This window comes from Anomaloglossus baeobatrachus, chromosome 4 (assembly GCF_048569485.1).
Source record: "Anomaloglossus baeobatrachus isolate aAnoBae1 chromosome 4, aAnoBae1.hap1, whole genome shotgun sequence".
NCBI lineage: Eukaryota > Metazoa > Chordata > Amphibia > Anura > Aromobatidae > Anomaloglossus > Anomaloglossus baeobatrachus.
The window spans coordinates 680625931-680653612 of NC_134356.1; the positions used below are offsets into that span (position 1 = coordinate 680625931).

Genomic DNA, 27682 nt, shown 5'->3' on the forward strand with positions numbered 1-27682 from the left:
GGTGGGAATCCATCGGGACCGAACATACACAAAGGTGCAGGGAAAGGCAGCCACCACTAACCATCCAGGAGAAGCCACAGCAGCCGGCTGCGGGACCAGTCCATCTAGCCGTTTGGTTTACCAGAGACTTTGCGTACCTTTGTGGCTGAGTGAGTACTACCGTGCCATTTGGCACCGCGCTGCGCAGTCCAAGCGACCCTGCACCCATCCAACCCTGCCTCCCTGTCATCTCACCGGGCCCCGGGACCACCAACCCCTATCCACAGAGGGCGAAAACAACATCCCAGCTGCTCCCTGCCATCGTTCCCGGGATCCCCGTCACCAGGAGCGGTGGTGCCCAACCTCACCACAACCTATGGGTGGCGTGACGGACCAAATCCCCAAACCAAACTACCCCCTTTCACTCACGGGCGAGGAGCGCCGCTCGAGTCCCCGGATCCGGCCCACCGCTCGAGCCACCGAGCAGCCATCGCAGCAGCGCCGGACCCGAGCGTTAGCGAGCGCAACGGCGTCCTTCCCCGCCCGCGACAACTTGGCGTCACGAATAGGATCTTACCTTCTGCCGGCTGGTAGAAGTGCGCCTTATGCCCCGCCGGCGGTGTCTGGCCGAAAAATTTCAGAATCCGCCATCTTGGGCGCGAAGATTCTCCCGCTCGAGCGTCTTCTCGAGCAGTGGAGGCGCGAAAGCCAAAGCCCCGCCCCTGAAGAGGAGGTGCCGAGAAAAGACCAAGGGGGGACGGATGGCGTCTGGCCGCATGTAAACCGAGGCCATAAAAGCAGGGACGCCAGGACTCTGTAAACAACCCGGTTCCTGGAACTCTGAAGCCACGACACCATGTCAGCCTTGCCTGCACCGCCCGAGACCCAGCAGCCCGTGCCCGGGACCATGGCGTGGATGAGGGCCCGAGTAACTGAGTCTAAACAACGTCATCGGAATCAGATACGTCGACTGGCGGAGCAGTGGACCACCGAGGTGGAAGCAATGGTTGCGATTGCCCAGATGCATGAGATGGGAACCGACGTGACGGAGCTGGTGAGTGACCCACGCCTCCATGTCCCACAGGGACCGGCCGCTGCGGCTGGGAGACCCGGTCCGATCCTGGCCCTTGTACCGTCCCTGCCACTACCCATGGGGCTCCCCAGCGCTAGCCTGCCTGACCTGCTGCCCTGTGCTACGACGGTGGTACCCGGTAACGACTCACCTGGCGCAGAGGAGAAGAAAGCCCCGAAAGTCCGCCGGGCCCTAGAAGGAGCGCCTGACCGTGAGGGGGTTAGGAGTGATGATTCTGGACCTGATACAGAGCCAGTTTCGGAGTCCGAGGAAGCGGGTGAGAGTCTTCGTCACGGCAGTGGGCCGGTAGCTTTCTATGTCCCGCGCGCGGGAAATGGATACCGGACGGCCCTTTCCCAACAGGCCTGCCACCGCATGTTTGAAATATTGGCAGCGGAGGGTGAGGATACCTCAAAGGAAGAGTTGGAGTAAGTCAGCGGTTCCTCCGTTGCAGCGTTGTCCCCGTTGGGACCACCAGTACCGTAAGCTGTTAAGTGAATGACTGTAAATCAAGCCGAGTAAATCATCTGATTATCCGTCCGAAGAGAACCGTCCCCGTTGGGACTGGAGTTGTCCCCTGATTAACCGTTGATTACCCCCCCACCGTGCATAATAAACTGCTTATGGACATGCCTGAGAACTTGCTGGGCACCCACGAACTAGTGGGATTGTAAATATGTTGGGGCATGTTTCCGTTGCCGCCTCCGGAGAGGCTGATTTGGAGGATGGGCCTGGAGGAAAGTGATGTCCCAGGCCCGCCACTACCGCAACCGGTGGCAATCCTCCGGGGGCCAGGGGTCCCCCATGGACGTGGGGTCCCCTGAAGTGACAGCCGGGTACGAGGCACCGTACCCGTTCCCATTCGGACAACCTGGATCTGGACTGGGGTCAAGGGGTGCTGCCCACTTCTTAGGGGCAGCATCAGGGCTAGGTTGCTTGGGTGGGAGAGCGGAAGCCGTCCGTTGTTATTAAAAATGTAAATATCTATGTGTTTTTGCAACGTTCAAGATGACCTGAAGTATGCTTAATGTTTACCGGTACATGTTATTTATTATTTTTAAAGTTAAAAAGAAAAATAAAACCGGTGATGGACGGGCAGCCCGCGGACGGTCTGCATTTAACCAAGGGGGAATGTGGCGCCCTGGACTAGCCAGGTCGTTACAGGTACTACAACATACACCCCCACCCTGAGACAGGTACATCAGCCAGACACAAAATCCTTGTTGCCTCCCTCTAGGGGCTGATGTCCACACCAGGTGGGGTGGAGCCAGGCGGTTGGCCCCACCCACTGAGGAGTTCACAGTCCTGGAGGCGGGAGAAGGAAGTCAGTCAGAGTTGAGAGTTCAGTTAGGGAAGTGGTAGGAGAGGAGCAAACTTACCGTGTCTGGGTGTGTGGCCCGAGCACCAAGAGCAAGGTTGGCAGACGGTGGTGGCCGTCTGCAGGAGAGGCAGATCAACACGGAACCGTAGGACCGGGGATGGGCGGTGGCCCCCCGGTACCGAACCGGGGAGCGAAGTGAAGCCAGCACACACAGGCAGGGCCTACGGACCCCGACCAGGCTTGGAGTCGCCATTAGAGGTCAAATCCGTCAGTGACCGGAACCCCAGGGGTTTCCTAACAGCCAAGACCCGATTGAAGGCAACCGTCCAACCAATAGAAGGAAATACAGCTACCGCCACAGCTAGAGTTCCAAGGGCCAGAGCCTGCGGGCAAAAGGGCTCCTCCGGCACATACACACGCCGAGGAGCGGGTTACCGGTGGGAATCCATCGGGACCGAACATACACAAAGGTGCAGGGAAAGGCAGCCACCACTAACCGTCCAGGAGAAGCCACAGCAGCTGGCTGCGGGACCCGTCCATCCAGCCGTTTGCTTTACCAGAGACTTTGCGTACCTTTGTGGCTGAGTGAGTACTACCGTGCCGTTTGGCACCACGCTGCGCAGTCCAAGCGACCCTGCACCCATCCAACCCTGCCTCCCTGTCATCTCACCGCGCCCCGGGACCACCAACCCCTACCCACGGAGGGGGAAAACAACATCCCAGCTGCTCCCTGCCATCGCTCCCGGGATCCCTGTCACCAGGAGCGGTGGTGCCCAACCTCACCACAACCCGTGGGTGGCGTCACAGACCAAATCCCCAAACCAAACTACCCCCTTTCACTCACGGACGAGGAGCGCCGCTCGAGTCCCCGGATCCAGCCCACCACTCGAGCCACCGAGCAGCCATCGCAGCAGCGCCGGACCCGAGCATTAGCGAGCGCAGCGCAGCGGCGTCCTTCCCCGCCCGCGACATAAGCTTTTATGGTCAGCGGGTTCCTCTCTCTCTCCTCTAGAGTTCAAACTCTTATGGTCAGTGAGGTCCTCTCCCACCCCTGTAGAGTGTAAGGTCTTATGGTGAGTGGGTTCTCTTTCTCTCTCCTCCAGAGTGTAAGCTCTTATGTCAACAGGGTCCACTGTCCCCTGTAGACTGTAAGCTCTTATGGTCAGCGAGGTCCTCTCTCTCCTGTAGAGTGTAAGCTCTTATGATCAGTGGGGTCTTCTCTCTCTCTCCTATAGAGTGTAAACTCTTATGATCAGTGAGGTACTTGCTCTCTCCTATAGAGTGTAAGCTCTTATGGTCAGTGGGGTCCACTCTCTCTCCTGTAGAATGTTACCTCTTATGGTCACTGGGGTCCACTCTTCCCTGTAGAGTGTAAGCTCTTATGGTCAGCGGGGTCCTCTCTCTCTCCTCTATAGGGTGTAAACACTTATGGTCAGTGTGCTCCACTCTCCTGTAGAGTGTAAGCTCTTGAAATCAGTGGGGTCCTTCCTCTCCTGTAGAGTGTAAGCTCTTGAAATCAGTGGGGTCCCCTCCCTCTCTACTATAGGGTGTAAGCTCTTATGATCAGGGGGGTCCTCTCGCTCTTCTGTAGAGGGTAAGCTCTTATGGTGAGTGGGTTCACTTTCTCCTCCACCATGTAAGCTCTTATAGTCAACGGGGTCCACTATCCCCTGTAGACTGTAAGCTCTTATGGTCAGCACGGTCCTCTCTCTCCTGTAGAGTGTAAGCTCTTATGATCAGTGGGGTCCTCTCTCTCTCCTATAGAGTGTAAGCTCTTATGGTCAGTGGGGTTCTCTCTCTCTTATACAGGGTGTAAGGTCTTATGATCAGTGGGGTCCTCTCACTCTCCTGTAGAAAGAAAACTTTTATGGTCACTCCCCTGTAGAGTGTAAGCTCTTATGGTCAATAAGGTCCTCACTCTCCTGTGGAGTGTAAGCTTTTATTGTCACCAGGGTACTCTTTGTCTCTCTTCTGTAGAGTGTAAACTCTAATGGACAGTTTGGTCCCCTCTTTCTTGTAGAGTATAAGCTCTTCTGAAATGTCCCCTCTCTCTCTCTCTCTGTCTCTTCTGTAGAGTGTAAGCTCTTATGTCAGTGGGGTTCTCTCTATCTTCCCTGTAGAGTGTTAGCTCTTGTCATCTGTAGGGTCCTCTCTCTCTCTCTCTCTCCTGTAGAATGTAAGCTCTTATGGTCAGTGAGGTCCCATCTCTCTCTTGTAGAGTGTAAGCTCTTATAGTCAATGAGGTCCCCTCTCTCCTGTAGAGTGTGAGCTCTTATGGTCAGTTGAGTCTTCTTTCTCTCCTGTAGAGCGTAAGCTCTTATGGTCAGTGAGGTCCTCTCTCTCCTGTAGAGTTTAAGCTTTTATAGTCAGTGAGGTCCCCTTTCTCTCCTGTAGAGTGTAAGCTTTTAAGGTCAGTGAGGTCCCCTCTTTCTCTTGTAGAGTATAAGGTCTTATGGTTAGTGGGGTCCTCTCTCTCTCCTGTTCAGTGTAAGCTTTTAAGGTCAGTAGGGTCCTCTCCCTCCTCCTGAAGAATGTAAGCTCTTACGGTCAGCAGGGTCCTCTCTCTCTCCTGTAGAGTGTATGCTCTTATGGTCAGTGGGGTCCTCTCTCTCCTGCAGAGCATACGCTCTTATGATCAGTGGGGTCTTCTTGCGCTCCTGTAGAGTGTAAGCTCTTATGATCAGGAGTTCCAGCCGTTCTCTCCTTTAGAGTGTAAGCTCTTATGGTCAGTGGGGTTCTCTCTCTCCTGTAGAGTATAAGCTCTTATGGTCAGTGGGGTTTTCTCTCTCCTGTAGAGTATAAGCTCTTATACTCAGCGGGGTCCTATATCTCTCTCTCCTGTAGAGTGCAAGCTCTTGTGGTCAATTTGACCTCTTCTCTCTTGTAGAGTGTAAGCTCTTATAGTCAGTGGGCACCTCTCTCTCTCTCCTGTAGAGTGTAAGCTTTTATGGTCAGTGAGATCCTCTCTCTCTCCTGTAGAGTGTAAGCTCTTATGATCAGCGGGGTTCTTTCTTTCTCTCCTGTAGAGTGCAAGCTTTTATGGCCAGCAAAGTCCTCACTTTCTCCTCTCTTCCACATGTATTTTACGAGCAATTACAAGCTTTCCAGTATTGAAATTCACACAAACCTATTCCCTGTAAATCACATTTTTTTGTGAACAATCAGCAAAGATGGCAAATTGAAATGTCGAAAGATTTGTTCATCTCTACTATCTAGTCATGAAATGTATGGTGTGAAGAGAGGAGGGCTGACGCTTTTCACTGGTGTGTTTCTAGCTAGAAGACCTAAATATTTCACCAGGCTGGCGCACAATAAACAGATGAGTTATGACAGCGAGCACTAAATAAATAAGTAACGTAAAATGCAGTCGTTGAATATTTTATGGGGTGAATTTAATTTAGTAAAACTATTAAACATGGATCATATTTTAAATAGACCTAGTCATGATAAATTATAAGTCTGGGATTGTTATTCTAGAAGGTCAAGAAAATCAGGAGAAAAAGGTGCAGACTTATTGAGGAACCTGCAGAAAGACCAATTTCGTAACACAGGTGGTATGGGACATTCAACATGAAAGCCAGAAATGCCCCTTCCTCATGACTTCCAAAAGCCCAGGAGGCTACTGGAGCGGGCTGATTAATATCTAACAGCGGGAATTTAGTATTACGAGTCTCCACCTGCCGACAGAAAATCTACAGCTCAATCAGTCATATAAAACAAATCAGATCTATCCACTGTGGGGTAATAACAGGAACAATAAAGTGTAAAATCCATCTATCTACCTATCTCTCTATCTAATCTATTAATCATCTATTTTATTTCTATCTATATTTCATCCAATATTGGCTTAAAATCTTTTCTTCTTTCTTCAGGAATCTTGGAAAGTCTGGATTACGAGTCTCCTGTTTGGGATTAGGTAAGTGTGTATATTTTATATATTAGACTGGAAATATAGCGGGCTATGTTCTCTCATTCTCCATGTCCCCAAAGCCCAACAGAATTGTATGGTTGTATACACTGCATCACCATAGCCTAGAACGGGGTCTCCAACACGCGGTGCAGAGGGACAGTAGACCCCTAGACGATCGCGGCCCAGTCCAGGGGGCCACTGACGTTAGTGCTTCATTTCAGTTGATTGTGTGTCCTTGGACGCATATTCAGTTGAAATGTATTGCTACGCAGAGACCAGCTCTCTGCACCATATTGCCAACCACCGGCCAATCAGAGGCTAGCAGCAGACATTGGCTTGTCAGCACAGTGGCATGCGGCAGTGAAGTCATACGTCTCTGCACCAGCATGCTGACGTCAGCGACTGGCCAGCGGCTGGCCTGAATGGGGCCACGATCATCAATGGGGAAAAAAGGACACTGAGGGAACGAAGCACAGGTGCAAATTATCTTTTTCTTTTTATGTGCATGTGAAAAATGGCACTATATTACAAGACATATTACTACAAGATAGGGACCAGGATGGGAGACATTACTACAAGATGAGGACTAGGATGGGGCATGACTGCAAGAAGGGAATCACGATGGGTCATTACTTCAAGAAGGGGACCAAGATGGGTATATTAATGAAAGATGAGGACCAGGATGGGGACATTACTACAAGAAAGAGACCAGGATGTGGACATTACTACAGCATGGGGACCAGGATGGGGGACATTACAACAAGATGGGAATCAGGATGGGGGGACAATACTTCAAGATGAGGACCAGAATGGGACATTACTGCAAGATGGGGATCAATATGGGGCACATTACTATACGATGGCAACCAGGATGGGGTATTACAAAAAGATGAGGATCAGGATGGGGGCATTACAAAAAAATGAGTACCAGGATGATGACATTACTACAAGATAAGGACATTACTACAAGATGGGGACCAGGATGGAGTATTAATATAAGATCGGGAACAGGATGGGGCATATTACTACAAGTTGAGGACCAAGATAGGGCATTACTGCAGGAAGGGGACCAGGATAGGGACATTATTACAATATGGGTAAGAATGGGGATATTACTACAAAATGAGGACCATGAAATGGACATTACTATAAGAAGGGAACCAGGATGGATGACATTACTTCAAGATGAGGACCAGGATAAAGCATTACTACAAGCTGACAACCAGGATGGGGACATTACTGAAAGATAAGAACCAGGATGGGGATATTACTGCAAGATGAGGACCAGGATGGTGACATTATTACAAGTAAGAGACCAGGATGGGGACATTACTACAAAAAGTGGACCAGGATGAGGGACATTACTACAAGATGAGGACCAGGATGAGGCATTAGTGCAGAATAGGGACAAGGATGAGGTGACATTACTACAAGGGGACCAGGATGGGTCACATTAATACAAGATGGGGACCAGGATTGGGCATTACTACAACATGGGGACCAGGATGGGGACATTATGACAATATGGGCAAAGATGGGGACTTTACTACAAGATGAAGACCAGGATGAGGATATTACTACAAGATGAGGATCAGGATGGGGGATATTACTGCAAGAAGGGGAACAAAATAGAGACATTACTAATAGATGGGCACCAGGATGAGGACATTACTAAAAGAGGAGGACCAGAATGGGGACATTACTACAAGAAGGGGACAAGGATGGGGGACGTTACTACAAGATGGGTAATAATGAGGACATTACTAAAAAAAGGGAACTAGGATGGGGACATTATGACAAGAAATAGACCAGTATGGGGCATTACTGCAAGATGAGGACCAGGATGGGGACATTACTAAAATATGGGGACAAGGATGGAGACATTACTACAAGATGAGACCTGGTTGGGGGATGTTACTACAAGATGAGGGCCTGCATGGGGGCATTCAACAAGATGGAGACCAGGATGAAGACATTACTACAATACGGGCAGTAATGAGGACATTACTACAAGAAGAGAACTATTATGGGGACATTATGAGAAGAAATGGGACAAGAATGGGTACATTATTACAAGAAGGAGACAAGGATGGGAACATTACCACAAGAAGGGGACCAGAATGGGAATATTACTTCAAGAGGGAACCGATATGGGGATATAACTACAAGATACGGACCAGGATGGGGACATTACTACAATATAGGGACCAGGATGGGGACATTATTGCAAGATGGGGACCAGGATGGGCACATTACTGCAAGATGAAGACCAGGATGGTCCCATTAGTATAAGAAGGGGACAAGGTTGGATATATTGCTACCAGAAGGGGACACAGATGGAGACATTACTACAAGTAGGGACCAAGATAGGTGCATTAGTACAACAAGGGGGCCAAGATAGTGATATTACTACAAGATAGGGACCAGGATAGGGACATTACTATATGAATGAGACCAGGATGGGCAAAATTACTACATGACAGAAACCAGGATGAGGAACATAACTGCAAAATATTGGTCAGAATTACTATTTGGTGCAAATTGTAAAATAATGCTACTGTATGTGGCCAATTTGGAAGAAAAGAGTTTGTAAAAATGTAAAAAAAAATCAAAATAAGGCATTAAAAAAATGTGTGGCCACTAAAAATGCTGTTTTATATATAATCTAAAGTAAACAATAAAAGTGCATGTTTGTTATCGCCACATCCACAATGATGCAACATGCTATAACTAGTGAGGAGCTAGAACTACCATACTCAGGTGTTAGTACTCATAATGAGCAAATGGTTACTCTCAACTCGCGTACCAAGTACCGTATAAAGAAAGTCAATGGGGAACTCAAGCATTTTTCTAGAAGATCTTGGTGAAAAATTCTTGAGTTCTCTATTGACTTCGATTACACTCGGTACACAAGTCAAGGTCTTCCGAGAGTCCAACTGCTTGTTACAAGTACTGACCACCTGAGTATGGTAGTGCTCGATTATCGCTAGCACTAACCCAATAGGAGCAGGTCCTAGTGACTGAGTACCCTGTTATGATGTTCACATTAATTTCCACTTAAGACTCATTCCCTGTTTTCTTTGTCTTAAAAAGGGCTGTCCACTTTTGGTGGAATTTTTTATTCTTTATTATTTTTATTTTTTTTTAATGCACATTTTTGAAGCTGAAATTCATTTTTTTTAAAAATTATACCATTTTGCTATTCCAGGCTCTTTGGGGCTGATACCTCAAAGTGTTTAGGCCAGTTTTCTGGCTTAAGAATATCAAAAAGTCTGAGGCACCCAAGTAGTTCTTAAAGGGAACCTGTCACCACTTTTTTGGACTATAAGCTGCGGCCACCACCACCGGGCTCTTATACAGTATTCTAACACGCTGTATATAAGAGCCCAGGCCACTGTGACAACATGAAAAACACTTTTTAATACTTACCTAACGGTCGCGCTGCGGTGGATGAGGGCCTAATGGGCGTCTCCATTGTCCGGTACCGGAGCCGCCTCTTTCGACCATCTTTGTTCTTCTTCTCTAGCCGCGGTGCATGACGTGTACTACGTCATCCACACTCACCGGCATTCAGGTGCAGGGCACCTGAGCAGGGCAGATGAAAGTATTGTAGTGCGCCTGCGCAGGACCGGGGAGTGTGTATGACAGACGCGTCATGCACCCAGGCTTCAGAAAGAAGCCGAAGATGGCTGAAAGAGGAGGCGCCGGCACTGGAGAACGGTGCGCCCATTAGGCCCTCATCCATGGCAGAGCGACCGTTAGGTAAGTATTATAAAGTGTTTTTTATGTTGTCACAGCGGCCTGGGCTCTTATATACAGCATGTTAGAATACTGTATATAAGAGCCCGGTGGTGGTGGCCGCAGCTTATAGTCCAAAAAAGTGGTGACAGGTTCCCTTTAAGTTTAAAAAATGTAACTTTTAGAAGCTCCCCCATTGCACCGTCAGAACAATCTTATTAAGAGATTATCAGTTAACGCATTCTGCAACCAAGAGACTGAAGAAGCAAAACCGTGCCACATTTTTAATGAAATCCAACTATAAAAATTATTTTTAGTTAAAAATACAAATATTTATGTAAGAAAAATAAAATGTCTTCCTTCAAGGTGGACAACTACTTTAATCATAAGTAAATGTACTATTAAAAATGATCAAGTATGGAATACATTTTTTCTCTAAATATCTCACTCCACATAGCCATATTTGAAGGCGTTGAGTTGGGGTCATGAGTCCGGAAATCACAATCTGTACATGGACTGTGAAAGTCGGAGGTATAACGTCGACCTAAGTGATAGCAGTAGTGTGTTTGTTCTTCGGAGTAGTGAAAAGAAGGGAAAAAACTATAAGGATAAAAATAAAATTAGAATACATTTAAAATTAAAATAGAAAAAAAAAAAGTTAAAATAAATACATAAATAAGAAAAAAAAATAAATGATAAGGTAATAAAACATAAAAAGATAAAAATAATAACAATAACAACAGTAATAATAATAATAATAATAAAAATAATAATAAAGACTAAATATGAAAAACAAAAACGTAAAACTTAAAAAATAATAGAAAAAAAATAGAAAAAGTAAGAATAAAGAGGAAAAGAGCGCTAGAGCATAAATTAGGAGTGAAAAATGGATAAAAAGGTAAGAAGAAAAGAGAGAGACAGGGACAGAGTCTGTACAGTACATGGACTGTGAAACTCGGATGTATAAAGTCGGCCTAAGTGATAGCAGCAGTATATTGGTCTTCGGAGTAGTGAAAAGAAGGGGAAAAACTACAAGGATAAAAATAAAAATAGAATATATTTAAAATTAAAATTAAAATATCAACAAATAAAAGTAAAAATAAATATGTAAATAAATACATAAATAAGAAATAAAAAGAAATGATAATAAAAGTTAATCAAAGACAATAATAATAATAATAATATATTAAATAATAAAGAAAAAGAAAAACAAATACAAATGAAAAAAATGAATATGAAAAACTTAAAAATAAAACTAAAAAATAATAGAAAAAAAATAAGAAAAAAAGAGGAAAAGAGCAATGGAGCATAAATGAGGAGTAGAAAATGGATAAAAGGGTAAGAAAGAAAAGAGACACAGGGATAGAGTCAGTACATGGACTGTGAAACTCGGAGGTATTGAATTGTCAACGCCATTCTCTTCTCCCACTCTTGACACACCAAGAGCAATACCGCAGATCCAGGATGTGGGAACCTGAAACAACGGATACAGGAGGCCTGTGGTAGCATTTCTTTTGCGGTATTTCTCTCGGTGTGTCAAGAGTGGGAGAAGAGAATTGCGTTGACAAGTCAACACAATTGACAGCACTTTGAGCACATCCTTTAGTGGGTTACTGTCGTTTGTCCATGTCACAAACGTGTCAATAACTCGATAATGAATAAAGCTACCCTAAAAATGAGCACATTATTGTTTTTTCTTGTGCAATTCTCTATGTGTTTGATGTGTCACATGACCCCCTTCCCATTGAAAAAAGTAAAGTTGAATTAAAAATGGTGGCTTTGCAGATGGCCGCCATGGGCGTCACCCGACCTCAAATGTTCGGCCCCTCCCATGTACTAATATTCCACAAACGGTAAGGTGATATCAGCAACCACTTCCATTTTATCAGGGTGTATCCATACTTATGGCCCACCCTGTGTAATGAAAGTCAATAAGGAACGCAAGTTTTTTTTCTGGAAGATTCGGTGCACAAGTCGAGCCTATCCGAACATCCAACTGCTCATTACAAATATCGAGCACCCGAGCACGGTAGTGCTCACTCATTACTAATGGCCACCTACAGTTGAAACCAGACGTTTACATATATTATCTATAAAAACACATCTGCAAGTTTTTCCTCCTCTCTATAAAAACACATCTGCAGGTTTTTCCCTCCACTCTGTATAAAAACACATCTGCAGGTTTTTCCCTCCACTCTGTATAAAAACACATCTGCAGGTTTTTCCCTCCACTCTGTATAAAAACACATCTGCAGGTTTTTCTCACTATCTGATAAGAAATCAGAATAAACCTTTCCCATTTTAGGTCAATTAGGAACCAAAATTATTTATATTTGACAAATGCCGGAATAATGAGAGAGAGAAAATGTTTTAAGGCATTTTTATTTCTTGCTAAAAAGTCAAAATTTTACATACTCTAAAGGGCCATTCACACGCTGCGACATCGCTAACGATATATCGTCGGGGTCACGGTGTTTGTGACGCACATCCGGCGCCGTTAGCGACATCGCAGCGTGTGACAGGCTGGAGCAACCTTAAACGATTGCAAAAGAGACAAAAATCGTTGGTATATGAGAGGTCGTTCATTTACCAAAAATCGTTGTTTCATACGTAGCGACGTAGTTCCTCGTTCCTACAGCTCCATACAGTGACACCGCAGGAGCGACGATCATCTCCTTACCTCCATCCACCGGCAATGAGGAAGGAAGTAGGTGGGCGACATGTTCCGGCCGCTCATCTCCGCCCCTCCTCTGCTATTGGATGGCTGTTTTGTGAAGTCGCTGTGACGCCGAACGCACCTCCCCCTTGAAGGAGGGATTGTTCGCTGGTCACAGCGACATCGCAGAACAGGTAAGTGCGTGTGACGCTGCTGTAGCGATAATGTTCGCTACGGCAGCGATCACCACATATCGCACCAACGACGGGGGCGGTTGCTAACGCTAGCGACATCGCTAGCAATCGCTAGCGATGTCGCAGCGTGTAAAGCACCCTTAAGAGTACTGTGCCTTTAAACAATATGGGACAGCCCATATGATGATGCCATGTCTTTAGAAGCTTCAGATAGGCTTATTGGCAACATTAGTTAGAGACACACCCGTGGATGTATTGTAATGCACACCTGAAACACACGGCTTCTTTGTGTAGCCTCATGGGAAAGTCAAAAGAAATCAGCCAAGATCTCAGGAAGAGAATTGTGGACTTGTACAAGTCTGGTTCATCCTTGAGTGCAATTTCCAGATACTTGAAGGTGCCCCGTTCATCTGTACAAATAATTATACACAAGTACAAACAAGATGGAAATGTCCAGCCAGCTCAGGAAGTAGATGGGTTCTGTGTACCAGAGATGAATGTGCTTTAGTCAGATATGTGCATATCAATCCAAGAATAAAAGCAAAAGACCTTGTGAAGATGCTGGGGGAATCTGGTAAGATTGTATCATTATCCACAGAGAAACAAGTACTGTATCAAGATGGGCTGAAAGGCCGCTCTGCCTGTCAAGTCTCCAGTTATTCTGATTACCTTTTGGACTTTTTTTTGCCCTCTTCCAAGATGGCATCCCCTGCTTCATTCCTCTCCATGTGATTTGTATTCCTCCTGCCTTTATAAACCCCAGTTCAGCCTCCAGTCCTCTGCTTGAGTATTCCTACTCCAAGTGGTATCTCAAGTTAAGGCCCCATTACACGCAACGACGTAACGATATATCGCCGGGGTCACGGATTCCGTGACGCACATCCGCCATCGTTAACGACGTCGTTGCGTGTGACAGCAAGGAGTGACCGATGGAAAATACTCACCTTATCGTCCATCGTTGACACGTCGTTCCTTTTCAAAAAATCGTTGATTCTTGAGCACGCAGGTTGTTCGTCGTTCCCGAGGCAGCACACATCGCTACGTATGACACCCCGGGAATGATGAACTACAGCTTACCTGCGGCCACCGGCAATGAGGAAGGAAGGAGGTGGGCGGGATGTTACATCCCGTTCATCTCCGCCCCTCCGCTTCTACTGGGCGGCCGCTTAGTGACGCCGCTTTGACGCCGCACGAACCGCCTCCTTAGAAAGGAGGTGGTTCGCCGGCAACAGCGATGTTGCTAGGGAGGTAAGTCCGTGTGACGGCTCCAAACGATTTTGTGTGCCACGGGCAGCGATTTGCCCGTGACGCACAAACGACGGAGGCGGGTGCCTACACCAGCGATATCGCAAGTGATATCGCTGCGTGTAACACCCCCTTTACTCCAGCAAATCCTGTGTGAAACTCCTGTTGCTGCTCTTCGGAGGTTCTGCCACCTTCTGCTCACCTGCTGCCTCCAGCTGCTGATGCCTAGGCCCTGCTGCGGCTCTTGCCTGACCTGCCTTGCTGACACGTAAGCTGGCTTGTTTAATTAACTGCTCTGCTGCTTCCACCTTTGAATTGATGCAGTAGCAGAGCACGGGACTGTTCTGGACACTAGAAACTGCTCTGCATCTGAATATTGTATACTGCTCTGCATCTCGTTTTGGAATTTCAGAGACTTCCTTACGGAGCTTCAAAGACTGCATTGCTAAATCACATTATCGTGTGAGGTTTTCAAGAGACTTTCCTTTAAGGCTTCATTTGATATTTTCACTGTGTTTATGGACTTGATTGTTTTTTCTCTGCACTTGTTTGCTAATCCCCATGTGTCACAATACAAACTTTATCACCTCTAAACCGGGTCCAGTTGTGTCTTTGCTCCACGCAAATAGACTCCTGAGTTATCCATTATATTTATTACACTGCCGGGAAGAAGCCATTACTCCAAAAGAAACATAAAAAAAGATAGATTAATGTTTGAAAATGCACACAGGAACAAAGACCTTACTTTTTGAAGACATGTCCTGTGGTCTGATGAAAATAATAGTGAACTGTTTGGCCATAATGACCATCGTTATGGTTGGAGAAAGAAGGGAGAAGCTTTGAAGCCTCAGATCATCATCCCAATTGTGAAACACAGGGGCGGCAGCATCATGTTTTGGAGTTGTTTTGCTGCAGGAGGGACTGGTGACTTCACAAAATAGATGGCATCATGAGGATAGAAGATTATGTGGCAATTCTGAAGAACATCTCAAGACATCAGCCAGGAACTTAAAGTTTTGGTGGAAATGGGTCTTCCAAATGGACAATGACCCAAAGGATACTGCCAAACTGGTTACAAAGTGGCTTAAGGATTACAATGTCAATGGTTTGGAGTGGCCATCACAAAGCCCTGATCTCAATACTATTGAAAATGTATGGGAAAACTGAAAAGGCCGATGCGAGAGGCGACCTACAAATATGGCTCAGTCACACCAGTTCTGTCAGGAGGATTCGGCCCAAATTCCACCAACTATTGTGAGAAACTTGTGGAAGGATATCAAAAACGTTTCACCCAAGTCACACAGTGTAAGGGCAATGCTACCAAATACTAATGACATGGAGGTAAGCTTTTGACTTTGCAGAAAGTAAAAAAATGTCTTAGAACATTCTCACTCTTATTATTCTGGCATTTGGCAAATATAAATAATTTTAGTCATTAATTGACTAAAAACAGGAAAGTTTTATTCTGATTTCATGTCAGATTGTGAGAAAAACCTGCAGATGTGTCCTTATAGAGAGCAGAAGAAAAAACCTGCAGATGTGTCTTTATAGAGAGCAGAGGGAAAAACCTGCAGATGTGTCTGTATAGAGAGTGGAGGGAAAAACCTGCAGATGTGTCTTCATAGAGAGCAAAAGAAAAACCTGCAAATGTGTCTGTATAGAGAGCAGAGGGAAAAATCTCCAGATGTCTCTTTATAGAGAGCAGAGGGAAAAACCTGCAGATGTGTCTGTATAGAGAGCGGTGGGAAAAACCTGCAGATGTGTCTATATAGAGAGCAGAGGGAAAATCTGCAGATGTGTCTGTATAGAGAGCGGAGGGAAAAACCTGCAGATGTGTCTGTATAGAGAGCGGAGGGAAAAACCTGCAAATGTGTCTATATAGAGAGCAGAGGGAAAATCTGCAGATGTGTCTGTATAGAGAGCAGAGGGAAAAACCTGCAGATGTGTCTTTATGGAGAGCGGAGGGAAAAACCTGCATATGTGTCTTTATAGAGAGCAGAAGGAAAAACCTGCAGATGTGTCTGTATAGAGAGCAGAGGGAAAAACCTGCAGATGTGTCTGTATAGAGAGCAGAGGGAAAAACTTGCAGATGTGTCTTAATTGAGAGTGGAGGGGAAAAACCTGCAGATGTGTCTATATAGAGAGCAGAGGGAAAAACCTGCAGATGTATCTTTATAGAGAGCAGAGGGAAAAACCTGCAGATGTGTCTTTATGGAGAGTGGAGGGAAAAACCTGCAGATGTGTCTTTATAGAGCGAGGATGGAAACTTTGATTTCAACTGTGTAATGTAGTTGAGTCTACCCTCTCCTCCAACAATACATAAACCACACGGCAAATGCATCCTTCATGATGGTACAATGGTTATAAAAAAAATAAAACTAATTCTAATAATAATACCCTATTACAAGGGTCTTTGTACTGACATATCTATTATCCTACTTTCTCTTTACGATAATATTCCACCCGGGAATAAACATTAACGCCTGAGGACTAAAGAACCCTGCTCCATAAAGCTTCATTATTTCTCTTTTGCTGACTAGTAGATTTTTAACATCAAGCATTAGCATAGTGGCTCAGTAGACCCCGATGGATGATGGATGAGTTTCTCGGCAGGGAGCCCCCCCCTCATCCGCAAACAATATTGGTTCATTTACTATGAAAAGGCAAAACTGTAACATTGAGAATAATTTACCATTTCTCCTCGCACTCCTATTCCGGCTGCTCCGGCTTTTCTTTCTCTTGGATATACTGTATTGTAAACCTCATCTATAGCCGGCTTTTGCAAGATAAGAAAATTGCAAGAACCCATAATGGAAGGGCTAACGGCGCCTTTATGTATCTTGCTTTGGCTAGTCATAAATCTGCCTTCTCGTGTTACATTTCATTCTCCTCATCAGACGTGAGCTTTTTTCAGTTTGTGTGTAAATGTTGCTTCTTTCATATTAAGCTTTTGTCACCATTAATGTAGCGGTAGTTGGCATAAATGTCGCAGAGGCTTTCAACTCGATCAATAAAAAGATAGTGTAAATTGCGCCCGCATTCTCCACCAAGTGTGACCCTAATCTGGAAGACAAAATACATTATTTGCCACAACCCTGCCCAAGTTCGGATTTCTTTGGCTAACCATTCACTGATACCCCTTCTGTGCCTCCTTCCGCTCCGGAGTAGACAAGATCCAAAAACATCAAGGTATAGTAGGGGATGAGGAGCCGAAGATGCCCTTAAGGAGACCACATCAGTTACCAGCCAGAAGACGATGACCTGACCCAAGTGTGGCTGAAATACCAGACAGATGAGGACTGGATGAGTAGTTATATTTTTTAGACCTTTTCTCAGTCCTTTGAAATTGAGCAAAATGGTAGGCAGTTTCTATTTTGCTGCATTTCTTGGAAACCATCCAAATTAAATTCCTAATCAGGACAAATTCAATTTTTTTTTGTAAAGTTTGAGACACATTTTATTTGCCTCAAAACTGATTTGCTCATCTTTAATCATTAAGCACTCATTGTCGGTCCAACTGATCTGAGAACTGCAAAATTACTGATGAGGGAGTGATCGGTGTTATAGGAAAGCGGCAGAGCTCTCTATTCTTAGTATGAACCGTAACCCCATATTAGGTTCCCCATTGTTCATTAAAGTCTTCTTTTGTGGCACAGAGGCCATGGAGCCGTACTCAGGCAACAAGATCCGAAAGCAACTGCAGCCACTGTGTCACGGGTGACAGACAGCCATGTGGTTTCTGGCAATAGAATGTCACAGCGTTTAGCTGTGCAGCATGCTCCCTGACTTTCCATTGTCCCTGCTGTCAGTATTCATTGTTATAGGTAGTTTTCCTGCCGGATTCATCTTTCCCTTTTGGACCCAGCAGGAGCTCGCCTTCCACCCAGCTGCTGATCATCAGCATTATCTTGGTGCTTAAATACCCCTTCCTTCCATGGACTGGAGCTGGTGATATTTTCAGTTCATTCAAGCCTTGGTTGCAAGCAGGTGGCTTGTACTCATCTGTAGTATCGTTGCTGAAAACTTTGCTGAACCTCTACCTTTGTCATCTGTAGATAAGTAGTTCATGCATTTTTCCCCCTTTTGCATCTATAGTGTTAAATGGGGTTGACGAAGAGCTCATCCCATCCGATCCCTATTCATGGACCAGCATTAGGGATACCTATGGTCAGGTATCCGGCTCTGTGCATAGATGCGAAACCCATCTAGGGTGGTGATGGACCCCAGGGACCAGCAGTAAGTTTGGTCAGGTGTCACCATCTTTTCTTTCCCTAGACGCAGGGTTTTCCTTCCCTTTCGCTTGGTACTTCACCATACCTAGCGTGATACACTTCTCTGCTTGTAGACTCACCCTGAAAGAACATCAAACATTTTCAATTGCTGTCTACTTTCATACCCAAAATGACCAAAGATGACAAAATGCTGATGCAACCCATTTGTGCACCTGAACATCCACACTGGGATGACCACATGTGGAAGGGGCTCAGGAGCTGAAATTGTTCCAGAAACGACTGATGCCGGTTATATAAAATAATCTGTAAGTGAAAAGCACAAAAAAAAGTTTAAGAAATATAAAAAAAAATTAAAGAAATATAAAAAGTTGAGTCACCACTAGAGATGAGCGAACCGGTCGCGGTTCGGCTCGAGGTTGGTTCGCCGAACGGACCTCCCGTTCGAGTTCGGTTCGTCGAACGTTCGACGAACCGAACTCGAACTGCATAGGAAACAATGGCAGGCAATCACAAACACAGAAAAACACCTAGAAAACACCCTCAAAGGTGTCCTAAAGGTGACAAACAACTCAAACACATTGGAAAGTGACAAGGACATATACTCATGCGAAAACAAAACAGCTGGACAAGGAAAAAGAGAAGGACACACAGATATAGGCATGGCACGCCCTTCTAAAATCATGTAAAACACCGCAAGGTGACTCCAAGCGGAGTCTCCATTTTTTCCAAAAATTGGGCCACACACACACCCACCCCTTCAGTGGCAGCAGTTGTGCCCCAGTTGTACACTTCACAGCTACATTTGCATCAAGCACATTCAAAAATACGCCATTCTTATCCATCCCCAGGATGACACCGGGGTAGGTAGCAAAGTCTTTGCTGACCCATGACTTGTTCATCTTGGCTTCTTTTAAAAACAATGTAAGCAAGGGTTACTCCAAGCGGAGTCTCCCTTTTTTCCAAAAATTGGGCCACACAGACACCCACCCATTCAGTGGCAGCACTTGGGCCCTAGTTGCAAACAGGATGTTTTGATTTGCATCAAGCACATTCAAAAATACGCCATTCTTATCCGTCCCCAGGATGACACCGGGGTAGGTAGCAAAGTCTTTCCTGATCCCAGCTCTGTTCATCTTGGCTTCTTTTAAAAACACATCAAGCAAGGGTTACTCCAAGCGGAGTCTCCCTTTTTTTCCAAAAATTGGGCCACACAGACACCCACCCCATCAGTGGCAGCACTTGGGCCCTAGTTGCAAACAGGATGTTTTGATTTGCATCAAGCACATTCAAAAATACGCCATTCTTATCCGTCCCCAGGATGACACCGGGGTAGGTAGCAAAGTCTTTGCTGATCCCAGCTCTGTTCATCTTGGCTTCTTTTAAAAACACATCAAGCAAGGGTTACTCCAAGCGGAGTCTCCCTTTTTTTCCAAAAATTGGGCCACACAGACACCCACCCCATCAGTGGCAGCACTTGGGCCCTAGTTTCAAACAGGATGTTTTGATTTGCATCAAGCACATTCAAAAATACGCCATTCTTATCCGTCCCCAGGATGACACCGGGGTAGGTAGCAAAGTCTTTCCTGATCCCAGCTCTGTTCATCTTGGCTTCTTTTAAAAACACATCAAGCAAGGGTTACTCCAAGCGGAGTCTCCCTTTTTTCCAAAAATTGGGCCACACAGACACCCACCCCATCAGTGGCAGCACTTGGGCCCTAGTTGCAAACAGGATGTTTTGATTTGCATCAAGCACATTCAAAAATACGCCATTCTTATCCGTCCCCAGGATGACACCGGGGTAGGTAGCAAAGTCTTTCCTGATCCCAGCTCTGTTCATCTTGGCTTCTTTTAAAAACACATCAAGCAAGGGTTACTCCAAGCGGAGTCTCCCTTTTTTCCAAAAATTGGGCCACACAGACACCCACCCCATCAGTGGCAGCACTTGGGCCCTAGTTGCAAACAGGATGTTTTGATTTGCATCAAGCACATTCAAAAATACGCCATTCTTATCCGTCCCCAGGATGACACCGGGGTAGGTAGCAAAGTCTTTCCTGATCCCAGCTTTGTTCATCTTGGCTTCTTTTAAAAACACATCAAGCAAGGGTTACTCCAAGCGGAGTCTCCCTTTTTTTCCAAAAATTGGGCCACACAGACACCCACCCCATCAGTGGCAGCAGTTGGGCCCTAGTTGTACACTTCACAGCTACATTTGCATCAATCACATTCAAAAATACCCCATAATTAACCGTCCCCAGGATGACACCGGGGTAGGTAGCAAAGTCTTTGCTGACCCATGACTTGTTCATCTTGGCTTCTTTTAAAAACAATGTAAGCAAGGGTTACTCCAAGCGGAGTCTCCCTTTTTTCCAAAAATTGGGCCACACAGACACCCACCCCATCAGTGGCAGCACTTGGGCCCTAGTTGTACACTTCACAGCTACATTTGCATCAATCACATTAAAAAATACCCCATAATTAACCGTCCCCAGGATGACACCGGGGTAGGTAGCAAAGTCTTTGCTGACCCATGACTTGTTCATCTTGGCTTCTTTTAAAAACAATGTAAGCAAGGGTTACTCCAAGCGGAGTCTCCCTTTTTTCCAAAAATTGGGCCACACAGACACCCACCCCATCAGTGGCAGCACTTGGGCCCTAGTTGCAAACAGGATGTTTTGATTTGCATCAAGCACATTCCAAATCCACAAGCATTTACTCTCCCCAGGATGACACAGGGGTAGTAAATTACTTCTGGATCCATGACTTGTTCATTTTGATGAACGTCAGTCTGTCCACATTGTCACTGGACAGACGCGTGCGCTTATCTGTCAGCACACACCCAGCAGCACTGAATACACGTTCAGAGACAACGCTGGCAGCTGGACACGACAAAATCTCCAAGGCGTAACTGGAGAGCTCTGGCCATTTTTCTATGTTTGAAGCCCAAAAGGAGCAAGGCTCCAGTTGCACAGTCATGGCATCGATGTTCATTTGGAGATACTCCTGTATCATCCTCTCCAGCCGTTGAGTATGTGTCAGACTTGTTGTCTCTGGTGGCCTTGCAAAAGAGGGTCTAAAAAAATTATGAAAAGATTCCATAAAATTGCTGTTACCGGCACCAGATACGGTCCTACTGGTACGGGTAGACTGGTGAAGATGACGAGACCGTCCCATGTTTGTCAAGTTACAACTGGGAGATTCCCTCCCTGCACCTGCACGGTTGTTTGGTGGAAAAGCCGAGCTAAGATCGAGTAACAGCTTCTGCTGATACTCCTGCATACGTGCGTCCCTTTCTATGGCTGGAATTATGTCACAAAATTTGGACTTGTACCGGGGATCTAATAGTGTGGCAATCCAGTAGTCATCATCACTTCTAATTTTGACAATACGACTGTCATGTTGGAGGTAGTGCAACAAAAAGGCACTCATGTGTCTTGCGCAGCCATGCGGACCAAGTCCACGCTGTGTTTGTGGCATAGAGGTGCTACCCGTTCTTTCTTCCTCTGACATCTCCCCCCAACCTCTTTCAACTGAAATTTGACCAAGGTCTCCCTCATCCGCTGAGTCTTCCATGTCCATGGACAGTTCGTCCTCCATTTCTTCATGTTCTCCTGCACCTTGCTCAACATTTCGCCTGCTACCATGCGCCCTTGTCGATCTCTGTCCCCCATGGTCCCATGCCTGCTGCGTTGGTGATGATGAACGTCTGGACCTTGGTGATGTTGTTGTCCCTTGCACATATGAATCCTCCTGTAGTTCCTCCCCTTCATGTTGTCCCACCCCCTGACTCCGAATAGTGTTTAGCGTGTGCTCCAGCATGTAAATGACTGGAATCGTCATGCTGATAATGGCATTGTCAGAGCTAAACATATTCGTCGCCATGTCGAAACTGTGCAGAAGGGTGCATAGGTCCTTGATCTGAGACCACTCCATCAGGGTGATCTGCCCCACCTCTGCATCTCGTTGGCCCAGGCTATACGTCATGACGTATTGCACCAGGGCTCTGCGGTGCTGCCACAGTCGCTGTAACATGTGGAGAGTTGAATTCCAGCGTGTCGCCACATCGCATTTCAGGCGATGAACCGGCAGGCCGAAAGACTTCTGTAGCGATGCAAGTCGCTCAGCTGCGGCGCTTGAACGCCGGAAGTGAGCAGACAGTTTTCGTGCCCTGTTCAGAAGGCCATCTAGGCTCTAGGATAGTGTGTTAAAAATTGCTGCACGACAAGGTTCAACACGTGAGCCATACAAGGTACGTGTGTCACCTTGCCCAGGCGAAGGGCCGCACCCAGGTTTGCAGCATTGTCGCACACGGCCTTACCAGGCTGCAGGTTGAGTGGAGACAACCATTTATTAAACTCGGACCGCAGAGCTGACCACAACTCCTCAGCTGTGTGACTCTTATTACCAAGACATGTCAAGCTAAAGACCGCCTGATGCCGTTGCGCTCGGCTGCCAGCATAGTAATGAGGCGTGCGTGATTCCTTCTGCGCAGTGAGAACGCTGGTGGCCTGACCAGGCAGGCTTGGGGCGGAGGTGGAGGACCCAGATGAGGTGGAGGATGCAGAAGCTGTGGCGGAACTTGGACAGACAGAGGATTGACACACAAGTCGTGGGGACGGCAAGACTTGTGCAGCAGACCCTTCACCATCTATCACCATAGTTACCCAGTGCCCAGTCAGCGACATGTAACGTCCCTGTCCATGCTTACTGGTCCAAGTATCGGTGGTGAAATGCACCCGTTCACACACAGAGTTTCTCAAGGAAGCGGTGATGTTGTGTGCGACATGCTGGTGTAGCGCGGGCACACCTTTCTTAGAGAAGTAGTGGCGACTAGGCATCTGGTACTGGGGCACAGCGACAGACATAAGGTCTCTAAAATCCTGTGTGTCCACTAGGCGGAAAGGCAGCATTTCGGTAGCCAACAGCTTACAGAGGGATAGAGTCAACCTCTTAGCTTTGTCATGGGTCGGAGGAAGTGGCCTTTTATTTGACCACATCTGAGGGACAGAGATCTGGCTGCTGTATGTAGACGGTGTTGAGTAGGGTGTCCCTGGAAAAATGCAGGTTTGTGAGGAAAGTGCAGGCGGAGACATGATGTTGCCTTCATCCAACGTTGGTGCTATCGATGTCTGAGAGAGCTGTACACACTCACTTGTTTCCCCTTCCAAACCAACTGACGACCTTACAAGCAAACTGCCTGTTGCGGTTACAGTGGTGGAAGTTTTGCGTGGAAAAACAGGTGTGACAGCTGTCCCCACAGTCCTAGAAGATGAAGAGCGCGCGGATGCACTGGAAGGGGCGGGCGGTGGATGGTTCGCTCCGCTAGCCGGCATTGCAGCACGGTGAGCTTCCCACCGGGACTTATGATATTTATTCATGTGACGATTCATGGAAGAAGTTGTCAAACTGCTGAGGTTTTGACCTCTACTAACAGAATCATGACAAATGTTACATATCACATGAGTTGGGCGATCTTTTTCGATGTGAAAAAAGGCCCAGGCTAGGCAAGGCTTAGAGGCCATGCGACCTGTTGATCCACCCCGAATAATGCTCATAGGCAGAGTGGTGGCTGAGGATGCAGTTGTAGACTTGCTACCAGTGCTCCGACTCTGTCCAGGAAGGCGCAAGGTAACTTCGTCGTCGGTTGCATCCTCCTCCACCGCCTCTGTTGACCTCCTCGAGTGCCTGACTGGGGGTTGACAGTAGGTGGGATCTAGAACGTCATCATCAATTGTTGTGTTCGCACTCCCCTCCCCCTCAGACCGAGCCTCTTCTTGCCCTGACCAAATATTTAAGTTGTCATCCCAATCGGGTATCTGCGTCTCATCTTCATCAGTATGTTCCTCATTGTCTATAACCACAGGTGTTACAGTTTGTGACAAAGGGTCAACATTATGCTCAGAAACTTGGTCCTCACGGCCTGAATCTGAGTCACAAAGGTTCTGGGCATCACTGCAGACCATTTCCTGTTCTGTACTCACTGTAGCTTGGGAGCAGACCTCTGATTCCCAGGCTATAGTGTGACTGAACAGCTCTGCAGACTCAGCCATCTCAGTTCCACCATACTGTGCAGGGCTGATGGAGACTTCAGAGCTGGGAGAAATCAAGTGTGATTGGGATGACAACTCAGAGGAATGGTGTTTTTTGGATGCAGTACTTGAAGTGGCTGAGAGGGCACTTGTTGGACCACTTGAGATCCATTCAAGCATTTTCCTTTTTTGCCCATCATCTACCTTTGTTCCTCTTGTTCGTGTCCGTAAAAAAGGGAGCACATCGGATTGTCCACAATAAGTAGTAGACATCTTACTTTTGCTAGTAGATGGTCTATCTTCAGCAGATGATAATGGAGCTTTGGCACCTTCCCCACTGACAAAACCTTTTTTGCCTTTTCCACCACGCCTCTTCCCCTTTCTACCAGCATCTGTCATTTTGCCACTCATGTTGATTGCGACAAGATTGTGGACTGAAAATGTGGTAGTAAAAATTGAGAGGTGGTGAAGATTGCAGTGGTGGTCTAGCTTTATTAACAGCAGAATAATAAAGAATAAATATCCCTGACAATGTAACTTAGTTATAATTCGTTGGAGTGTGCAACGCAGGCAGACGTGCTGCAAATGTCTTGGCACTAGTGGGACTATAGCAAAGTCCAATAGCCACGTATAGGATGCCACTAGGTTCACTGAGTGTGTGCTAGTATAATGGCTTAGTTATAATTAGTTGGAGTGTGCAACGCAGGCAGATGCGCTCTGCAAATGTCTTGGCACTAGTAGGACTATAGCAAAGTCCAATAGCCACGTATAGGATGCCACTAGGTACACTGAGTGTGTGCTAGTATAATGGCTTAGTTATAATTAGTTGGAGTGTGCAACGCAGGCAGACGTGCTGCAAATGTCTTGGCACTAGTGGGACTATAGCAAAGTCCAATAGCCACGTATAGGATGCCACTAGGTACACTGAGTGTGTGCTAGTATAATGGCTTAGTTATAATTAGTTGGAGTGTGCAACGCAGGCAGACGTGCTGCAAATGTCTTGGCACTAGTGGGACTATAGCAAAGTCCAATAGCCACGTATAGGATGCCACTAGGTACACTGAGTGTGTGCTAGTATAATGGCTTAGTTATAATTAGTTGGAGTGTGCAACGCAGGCAGACGTGCTGCAAATGTCTTGGCACTAGTGGGACTATAGCAAAGTCCAATAGCCACGTATAGGATGCCACTAGGTACACTGAGTGTGTGCTAGTATAATGGCTTAGTTATAATTAGTTGGAGTGTGCAACGCAGGCAGACGTGCTGCAAATGTCTTGGCACTAGTGGGACTATAGCAAAGTCCAATAGCCACGTATAGGATGCCACTAGGTACACTGAGTGTGTGCTAGTATAATGGCTTAGTTATATTTAGTTGGAGTGTGCAACGCAGGCAGACGTGCTGCAAATGTCTTGGCACTAGTGGGACTATAGCAAAGTCCAATAGCCACGTATAGGATGCCACTAGGTACACTGAGTGTGTGCTAGTATAATGGCTTAGTTATAATTAGTTGGAGTGTGCAACGCAGGCAGACGTGCTGCAAATGTCTTGGCACTAGTGGGACTATAGCAAAGTCCAATAGCCACGTATAGGATGCCACTAGGTACACTGAGTGTGTGCTAGTATAATGGCTTAGTTATAATTAGTTGGAGTGTGCAACGCAGGCAGACGTGCTGCAAATGTCTTGGCACTAGTGGGACTATAGCAAAGTCCAATAGCCACGTATAGGATGCCACTAGGTACACTGAGTGTGTGCTAGTATAATGGCTTAGTTATAATTAGTTGGAGTGTGCAACGCAGGCAGATGCGCTCTGCAAATGTCTTGGCACTAGTAGGACTATAGCAAAGTCCAATAGCCACGTATAGGATGCCACTAGGTACACTGAGTGTTTGCTAGTATAATGGCTTAGTTATAATTAGTTGGAGTGTGCAACGCAGGCAGACGTGCTGCAAATGTCTTGGCACTAGTGGGACTATAGCAAAGTCCAATAGCCACGTATAGGATGCCACTAGGTACACTGAGTGTGTGCTAGTATAATGGCTTAGTTATAATTAGTTGGAGTGTGCAACGCAGGCAGACGTGCTGCAAATGTCTTGGCACTAGTGGGACTATAGCAAAGTCCAATAGCCACGTATAGGATGCCACTAGGTACACTGAGTGTGTGCTAGTATAATGGCTTAGTTATAATTAGTTGGAGTGTGCAACGCAGGCAGACGTGCTGCAAATGTCTTGGCACTAGTGGGACTATAGCAAAGTCCAATAGCCACGTATAGGATGCCACTAGGTACACTGAGTGTGTGCTAGTATAATGGCTTAGTTATAATTAGTTGGAGTGTGCAACGCAGGCAGACGTGCTGCAAATGTCTTGGCACTAGTGGGACTATAGCAAAGTCCAATAGCCACGTATAGGATGCCACTAGGTACACTGAGTGTGTGCTAGTATAATGGCTTAGTTATAATTAGTTGGAGTGTGCAACGCAGGCAGACGTGCTGCAAATGTCTTGGCACTAGTGGGACTATAGCAAAGTCCAATAGCCACGTATAGGATGCCACTAGGTACACTGAGTGTGTGCTAGTATAATGGCTTAGTTATAATTAGTTGGAGTGTGCAACGCAGGCAGACGTGCTGCAAATGTCTTGGCACTAGTGGGACTATAGCAAAGTCCAATAGCCACGTATAGGATGCCACTAGGTACACTGAGTGTGTGCTAGTATAATGGCTTAGTTATAATTAGTTGGAGTGTGCAACGCAGGCAGACGTGCTGCAAATGTCTTGGCACTAGTGGGACTATAGCAAAGTCCAATAGCCACGTATAGGATGCCACTAGGTTCACTGAGTGTGTGCTAGTATAATGGCTTAGTTATAATTAGTTGGAGTGTGCAACGCAGGCAGATGCGCTCTGCAAATGTCTTGGCACTAGTGGGACTATAGCAAAGTCCAATAGCCACGTATAGGATGCCACTAGGTACACTGAGTGTTTGCTAGTAAAATTGCTTAGTTTAAAAAAGTTGTAGTGTGCAACGCAGGCAGACGTGCTCTGCAAATGTCTTTGCACTAGTGGGACTATAGCAAAGTCCAATAGCCACGTATAGGATGCCACTAGGTACACTGAGTGTTTGCTAGTAAAATTGCTTAGTTTAAAAAACTTGGAGTGTGCAATGCAGGCAGATGTGCTGCAAATGTCTTTGCACTAGTGGGACTATAGCAAAGTCCAATAGCCACGTATAGGATGCCACTAGGTACACTGAGTGTGTGCTAGTATAATGGCTTAGTTATAATTCGTTGGAGTGTGCAACGCAGGCAGATGCGCT

At 46.3% G+C, this 27682-nt stretch overlaps 1 protein-coding gene across 1 annotated transcript in view; it reads left to right on the top strand.

Annotated features, from left to right (window-relative positions):
- The window catches only part of KCNAB3 (potassium voltage-gated channel subfamily A regulatory beta subunit 3), a 119202-nt gene that overhangs the window by 26838 nt on the left and 64682 nt on the right, over positions 1-27682 (top strand). The window contains exon 2 of the mRNA XM_075346707.1: positions 6245-6288. Coding sequence (XP_075202822.1) covers positions 6245-6288 — 44 coding nt within the window. The remainder of the gene's footprint in view (positions 1-6244; positions 6289-27682) is intronic.